We start from the raw sequence: 7,871 nt of genomic DNA, 5'->3' as shown, positions 1-7,871 counted from the left end.
CTCAAAGTTTCTACGAGCAAGGAATTAACAAGCTTTCAAACCGCTGGAAAAAATGTGTAGAGCGTGAAGGAGACTATGTAGAAAAATAATCAATAGTATTTTCGTATTGTTTTATAAATAAATAAATAAATATTAAAAAAGAATTCCGGTTAATATTTGATTCACCCTCGTATGTAAAGATTTTTTATGAAATTTTGAATTTATTGAAGTAGTTGAACTTTCAAACAAGTAGTTAAAATTTCAACGTAAAAATGAATTCTTAACGGAAAATGTAATAGTTGATATTTCAACCAAGAAAATATTGTAATTCTTAATAAAAAAAAAAACAGTTGAATTGAGCCTAAAGTATGAATTTCTAACAAAATGGTTGAATTTCCAACCAAGAAAATTAATTTTCTACCAAAAAGGCCAATTTTCAACAGATTACATCAATTTTCTCCTAAATAGTTTGAACAATGGATCTGATTGTAGTACACATTTTATTTGGTTAATTTTTAGTTTATGTATATTTTTTTCTTCTAAATTTTTTCAAGTAAAGAGTTCAACTTTTAAACTGAGAAAAAAAACAAATTTTTAACAAAATATGGATTAGCTAAGTTTTAATTTAAGATAATTAATTCTCAATAAAAAATGCAGGGCTACATTTTAATTTTGTACAAAATAGCTGAATTTTCTACCAAAATGTTGTATTTTTAACCAAAAAAGTGATTTTCTACTAAAAAGTACGATTTTTGTACAAAAGAGATAAATTTTCAATAAAAAAGTTAATTTTCCAACGAAACAGTTTAATTTTTTACTAGGCAGTTAATTGTTATCCAAATAAGGTGAAAGTTATACAGAAAGAGATAAATTTCCGAACCAAAATGATGAATGTTCAACAAAGTATAGTTTAATTTATAATAGAAAAAAATTTCAATTAAATTGTTGAATTTTTAAGCTAAAAATACGAACTTTCAACAAAATAATTTAATTTTAAGACAAATAAAATTTTTGAACAAAAATTTAATAGTAGATTTTTTAACCGAAAATAATGAACTTTCAGCGAAAAAAGAGGGGAATAGGAAAAAGGCTGAAGCTTGCGATAAATAAATAGCTATTTTGTTCGTTTATAGACTAAAGAATACCACTTTAAATAAACATTGCAGTTTATTTTTAATATGCCTAGACATAAGTTTAATGCTTTAAAAATGTTGTGACACTATTAACACTATTTTTTACCTCTAACGTGAATCTGAGGCCTGAGATTTGTGTATTTTATGTTTTAGGAAAATATAATAAAAAATTGTTAAGAAATTAAATGTATTCAACATTATACACCCGTTTGAAATTTTTGAAAAATATCAATATACCCAAACTTTTATTTACGATTGTGATATAATTTTACAGGTGCCTTTGGTTATTTCGAGGTGACTCATGACATATCCAAATATTCAAGAGCCAAAATTTTTTCTGGAATTGGAAAAAGGACGCCTCTTGCTGTTAGATTTTCAACTGTTGGGGGTGAAAGTGGCTCTGCTGATACAGTGAGGTAAGTTTAAACAAGGCATTATATTCATGAAATGATACATTCTCTATTCATAGCAAAAATGTAACTGTTTCGTGATTAATTATTCTGGAAGAATATTGCAAAATAGCAAACTTAAACAACTTGAAGTTAATTCTAATAGATTTTTTGCCATGAGAACATGGAAAATTGTTTGGGCGGGATCCTTATCAACGTTGAATGATCCTTTTAAAATTTAATTTTTTATTTTTCAAAAACTACTTGAATTGAATAACTAGTGGAAGCAATTTTAAGTAGGTTAATTTGGAAGAGTTCCTTGTTCGACATTAAAAAATGTAAACTTAAAATGTTCAAAACTGTACAAAATTTAGAGTTTTAAATTTAAACATTCGTGTAAATATAACAAATTGACCTATGAAATACGAACGTAATAATTATACTAATGTAACACATTTGTTGCTTTTCAAAACATTTATTTTAGAGACCCAAGAGGATTTGCAGTCAAGTTTTATACGGAGGAAGGAATTTGGGATCTTGTCGGCAACAACACCCCAATTTTCTTCATCAAGGACCCTCTATTTTTCCCAAGTTTTATTCACACACAAAAGAGGAACCCAGCAACTCACTTAAAGGTTTGTTCGAAAGAATTGCACTTTCTAAAAATGTAATAAGAACTGTAAACTTACTTACAGAAAATTAACAGTGATCTTCGTATGAAGAATACATTTATTTACTACAATATACATATTGTGTACTATTTGTTAAGGATATGGACATGTTCTGGGATTTCATTTCGCTTCGTGCGGAGACGACCCACCAGGTAATGTTCCTTTTTTCGGACCGAGGAATTCCCGATGGCTATCGTCACATGAATGGCTATGGCTCGCACACGTTCAAACTAATTAACGACAAAAACGAAATGGTCTACTGCAAATTTCATTACAAGGTACTGCTAATTGCTAATGCACCTTCTCTTGAGAGATAAAGGGATGCTAATTGACCTAATTTTACATTCAGTTCTCTCCTTTGAAGGCATCCTTTAGATTTAATGTTCTAAATAAATGTACATTTTCATTTACAGACGGACCAAGGAATCAAAAATATCCTTGCTGAGAAAGCAGGTGAATTAAGTGGATCTGATCCTGATTATTCGATTCGCGATCTCTACAATGCTATTGCTGAGGGTAGATATCCGACTTGGACTTTCTATGTACAAATAATGAACCCAAAGGAGGCTGAGAGCTTCAAGTGGAACCCCTTTGATCTTACGAAGGTAATAACCATGATGTAAAAAGATGAATGCTGATGATTAAAAAGAGGATCGCTATTTTAGCGAAAATATCGAAAAAACGCAAGATAGAGAAAAGTGGCAAGAAACTTTTTTTTAAAGAACTTTTTGAGGGGAACAATTTTGATGTTTATAATTTTTTCCTACTTCCTCTTGTTTCTTGCGAAAAAGCGTGGCTTAATTTTTCATCAAAACATAAAATTTTCTCTTCTCCAAGGCGCGGACAGGAAAGCACCAAAATTTTGTAATTGTTAAAACTTCTTTTTTACTTTTCTGGTGGATTTCATGAAAGAGAACAAGATTTATCACAATAAAAAGAACAGATGGAAGTATCTATATACGTTTAGATACTGCATGCAGTGGATCAGACCTGAATCTTAATAAAAAGAAGTTCTAAACTAATTAAAATTTAGTAAAAAGGCAATTTTTATATCTGTTTGGAGTTGCTGATTCAAAATTCCGTATTAAAAATGCAAACTTCAACATGACGTATGTAAAATGACGTACGGATTTAAAAAAAATGTATGTGATATATGCATACCAATTTGTTATCGGGGTTTCTTGTGATTTCGTGCGAATTTCCGAATAAAAATTGAAAACGGCGGATGGTTTCACCGATAAATTATAGTATTTGTTTACAAATTTGATAAAAAAGTTTTTTTTTATGCGTCATTACGTATTTCATATTTAAAATACATAATTAAAAATGACGAGTGCAAAATGGAAAAAATTTTTCCGAAAAAACTATGAAATTGGCATAAAAATCGATTATCAGAGGGCTAGTGCTACGAATATGTTATCTTTCACCTATATCACTTACAGATATATTCTTATATTAATATTTTTTCGTAGATGAAAAATTTTGCGAGTGCATAGCTGTGTACTGGAACACTTGAAAAACATTTTGACTAATTTTTGATAAACTTCCTTACCAGCATTACACGTTAAAAAACTCATTCCTATGTCAATTTTTTGTTCATTCAAGCAGTAAAATACGTGTTGTTTTTGGAAAAGAACTTATTTCCTCGGGAAATGCTTCTGCGACATGAGTATCTGCACCCTGACCGATTTGAAATTAATGCGCAGAAAAAAGATATTTATATGCATTTAATTTATACCTCCCTTTTTTCAGATTTGGCCACACAAGGACTTCCCATTGATTCCAGTGGGCAAAATTGTGTTGGACAAGAACCCGGAAAACTACTTTCAAGACGTAGAACAACTTGCTTTTGACCCAGCTCACTTTGTCCCTGGAATTGGACCCAGTCCTGATAAAATGCTCCAGGGACGACTTTTTGCTTACGGAGATACTCACAGACATCGCCTTGGACCCAATCACCTTCAACTACCCGTCAACTGCCCTTACAAAGTAATTTTGCTCCTCAATAAATACTTTCTCATGGGTGGTAAATTTTCAAATCATTTTTTCTGGCGTATTAAAAGTATAACTTGCACCCAAAAACTCAAAAATGAAAGCTTTAAACAACCGAATTTTGAGCTAGATTGACCAATTAGAACTAGCAAATTGATCTGCATCAACATTTGACTCAAAAACCGTTTTAGTATTTTCTCTTTAATTTTTACGATAGTATACAAATTTCGTCGTAGATTTTTAGTCTTTGAGACGCATTGATTGATCTATTGATGAACTTTCTGTGATCTATTGTGAGCTTCCATTAAAAAAAAATCTTGTTTCCAACACTTGTATGAACTTGCCACTTTCCATGTCTGTGGAGTGGACGCAAAACAGCTGATTTTAGAGTGCTGGGGGAGGGCAACCTGGGCGCTTGCGGAGTGTACGCTTCAACAATTCACAGTTAGTAATTGGAAGATTTTGCTTCATTTGGTCACACAAGGGAAAAATTGTACACTTGTGGTAAGAAATGAAAAGAGGGTCAAAATTAATTGCAACTACAATATTTCCAAGTTATCTCGTGATTCGCTTTTACCAGCATGACAAAACACGTTGTTTGAACTTTTGATGGCCTCTGTAATTTTCTGGAAATAAGGTTTTCTGTATAAGACAAACACCATCTTTAAAAATATTGAGTGTCACTAGCTTTCTTTAGTCTCTACCTCTATGAGAAAAAAAATTTATAGAATGCCTAATATGAAGAAGCTGAACCCTCTTATATGTTTAAATTATATATTAAATTTTATTTTCCTCTTCTCTTTTTTAGGTAATTTCGGCAATGAACTATCAGAGAGACGGCTTTATGCCAATCCACAATCAAGGAGGAGCACCGAATTACTTTCCAAATAGCTTTAGCGGACCTCAACAGTGTCCAGCGGTGAAAGAACCCCCTTTCACAGTTTCTGGAACATGTGATCGCCACGAGCCAGAAAATGAAGATGATTTTGGACAAGCTACCACCTTTTACAGAGAAATTCTCGACTGTGAGGCTAAAAGTCGTTTGGTTAATAATTTGGTTGGAAGTTTGAAGGGCGCTTCGACCTTCATTGTCGAACGGGCGGTCAGAAATTTCACTAAGGTCGATGCGGACCTGGGCAGACAATTGACTGATGGGCTGAGGAAAGCAGGGAAACCCATCAACATGACTGGAAAATCCGCTAATCTGTAAAGCAGTTTTTATGAAGGATTTATTAAGTTTGCATTGACAGGCAACGAGTTTAGTTGCTTACTCAATTTTTACCAATGTTATATTTGCAATTCCATTACATTATGTATCCTTACTCGTTAGAAATTCGCACCTTGGTGATTGGTTGCGATAAAATATATATTCTTACTTTGTATAAAATTTGTAAACAGTATATATTTTACTTAAGGATTTTTCTGATAGAATACACCTCAAGCCCGAAAAAAAGCCAATGATAATTAACATAATTTTGAATGTAATCAATTGTGTTTAGGCCTTTTCAGGTTTTATGGTCTTAATTTCATAAAACCGTAAAAGGTCGCAAACTAGTTCATTATTCCTATATATTGTCGGAAAAATTAAACAATTTGCAATTGCGCATGTGAAATTATTGTCCAACAAGGTTTTCTCACTGCCTGCGTAAGGATTCCATGAGCTTTGATCTCTGCTACCAGCATGGTGTGCCCTGTAAGACTTTTTTTATTGTCAAAGAGGATATTGATTATAGAACGAATTTAAAAAGTATTCTGATTGAGAAGATGCTAGAAAAATTTAATGAAAAATTAATGAAATGAAAAATTATTTCTCGGAATGAATGAATGTATCAAAGAAAAATACTTTAGTATCCATTTGTTCATTTTTCTTGCTGTTGCAATTCTCCTCTTTAATTATTCTTATTCCGATAATTGCTTGTCTTTAACGGTGCAGGACCTTTAGTAAAATTTTTCGCCTGTAATTAAACAACGAATTCTATTCTCTTAATTAAGGGCATGTAGTACTTAAAAAATTATCGATTTTACCAGTTTTAGGTTTCCCTGGCTCTTTTTCTAGAATAATAAATATTTTGTCTTAGAAATTTGGGAAATGGTAGCGAACATGTTAACGGACGTCCCCGCACACTCTTTTTGTGGATTAGTTAAAAAAAATTAATTTTGCTAAATTTGATGTGTGTGTATTTTGAGGTTATGCATGTTACAATTATCTCCAATCATTATTCTTGAGTGCTACCGACAGCGACCTACATTATCGGAATTACAGAGCTGAAAAACGATCCTAACTTCAAAATAGTCCACATGTATACGTTTTTTATTTAGCACAGTAACTTTTTTTGTTACTATTCGTCAAAAAAGAGTCCGGGGACATCCGTTATGATATTTTATAGCATCTTCGAATTCAGTTTAAAACATTTTCCATTCTTGTGGAGAAAAAGCTGGGGGCGTTGTACCCGATAGACGACACAACGAAGTATCACATGCCCTTAGAGAGGCACTATTTATAAACATATCATTATTTAATCATTTTAATTTATTCATTTAAATGCGTTCAGTACGAAGATATTCGTTAGCGCACATATGATATCCATAAACTCTTCATCACAAAATGTCTTGAAAATTTCATCAGGAGAACTTTTATCATTTAATCCAGCATTAGGCTGCACGCTATGATTTTCATCAATGAAGAGATGTATGATAGGATAGAAGACAAGAATGATGTCAAGATTTTTGCCACTATTTTTTTAGCACTAGGCACATTAAAACATTCATGTACCAACCTTAAAATAGCAGCAAATAAATAAATGTATCACTTGACCTTGAAATCTCGAGTTTCAGGGTCACGTCTGCGTTCAGGATTTTTTGCACTCTTTTTTTCTTACTAAGCGCCTCAAAAAACATGGTTATGCCAATCATAACGTTAAGATATAAAGAATGACCTTGAGATGGTGATCTTCAAGGTCAAGGGTGCCTTCAGGATTTCTTTCACTATTTTTTTCACTATTTTTTTCGTACTCAGCGCATCAAAAAATATGGGTATACCAAACTATAACGCTGAAATATAATATAAAGTTTCTTTTTATATTGGCCTTTACGTTGCGGACGGGGGTGGTCGATATATCAACCACTTGTCAGGTCGGGGACTTGAAATGAGTTTTCTGTTGAAATTATGCATAAATTTTTGGTCAAATGAAACCTCGATTTGAACGGAAATTTTCCCGTCCTCTAAAGGTTAACAATGTAAAGAAAATGTTACATGAGATTATTGAAGTTTCTCACATTTAGAGTAAAGAAGAAATGGGTTTTGTTTCTGAAATTGAAGAAACATAATTGCTGGATATTAATCTTGTGTATTTAAAGAAATAAACAAAATATATATCCACCCCCCCCCCCCCACACAGAGAGAGAGTCGATATCAATTTTAAAATTATGCACAACCAATTTTTCTTTACTCAGGAATACATGCGATTTTAGTAGATTTTGATCAATTCATTTTTTTTTAATTGGTCAAAATAAACACTAATAAGGGTATAAGTTTATAGGTTTTAGGAAGGGGAACAATTTTGCATATTCAAATAAGGTAAATCTGCCAGTAATCGTGATGATCCAAATAATCGTGAAGCTTGATTATAATTTGAATATATTGCTAAAGAATATGTTAAAAGTATCCTTTTAATGATAAAACCCATTTATTTTTCGCATGTCATAGT

At 32.0% G+C, this 7,871-nt stretch overlaps 1 protein-coding gene across 1 annotated transcript in view; it reads left to right on the top strand.

Moving 5' to 3' along the window:
- The window catches only part of LOC117177787 (catalase-like), a 19,587-nt gene extending 12,568 nt beyond the window's left edge, over positions 1-7,019 (top strand). The window contains exons 3-8 of the mRNA XM_033368710.1: positions 1,387-1,528; positions 1,986-2,136; positions 2,271-2,450; positions 2,586-2,777; positions 3,925-4,161; positions 4,973-7,019. Of these exons, the coding sequence (XP_033224601.1) occupies positions 1,387-1,528; positions 1,986-2,136; positions 2,271-2,450; positions 2,586-2,777; positions 3,925-4,161; positions 4,973-5,374 (1,304 nt within the window). The 3' untranslated portion in view covers positions 5,375-7,019. The remainder of the gene's footprint in view (positions 1-1,386; positions 1,529-1,985; positions 2,137-2,270; positions 2,451-2,585; positions 2,778-3,924; positions 4,162-4,972) is intronic.
- Positions 7,020-7,871: the final 852 nt, after the last annotated feature.

The sequence above is a fragment of the Belonocnema kinseyi genome, chromosome 8, assembly GCF_010883055.1.
Source record: "Belonocnema kinseyi isolate 2016_QV_RU_SX_M_011 chromosome 8, B_treatae_v1, whole genome shotgun sequence".
Classification (NCBI taxonomy): domain Eukaryota; kingdom Metazoa; phylum Arthropoda; class Insecta; order Hymenoptera; family Cynipidae; genus Belonocnema; species Belonocnema kinseyi.
Note: the sequence above shows the minus strand (reverse complement) of the source record. Positions and strands in the feature narration are given on the sequence as shown.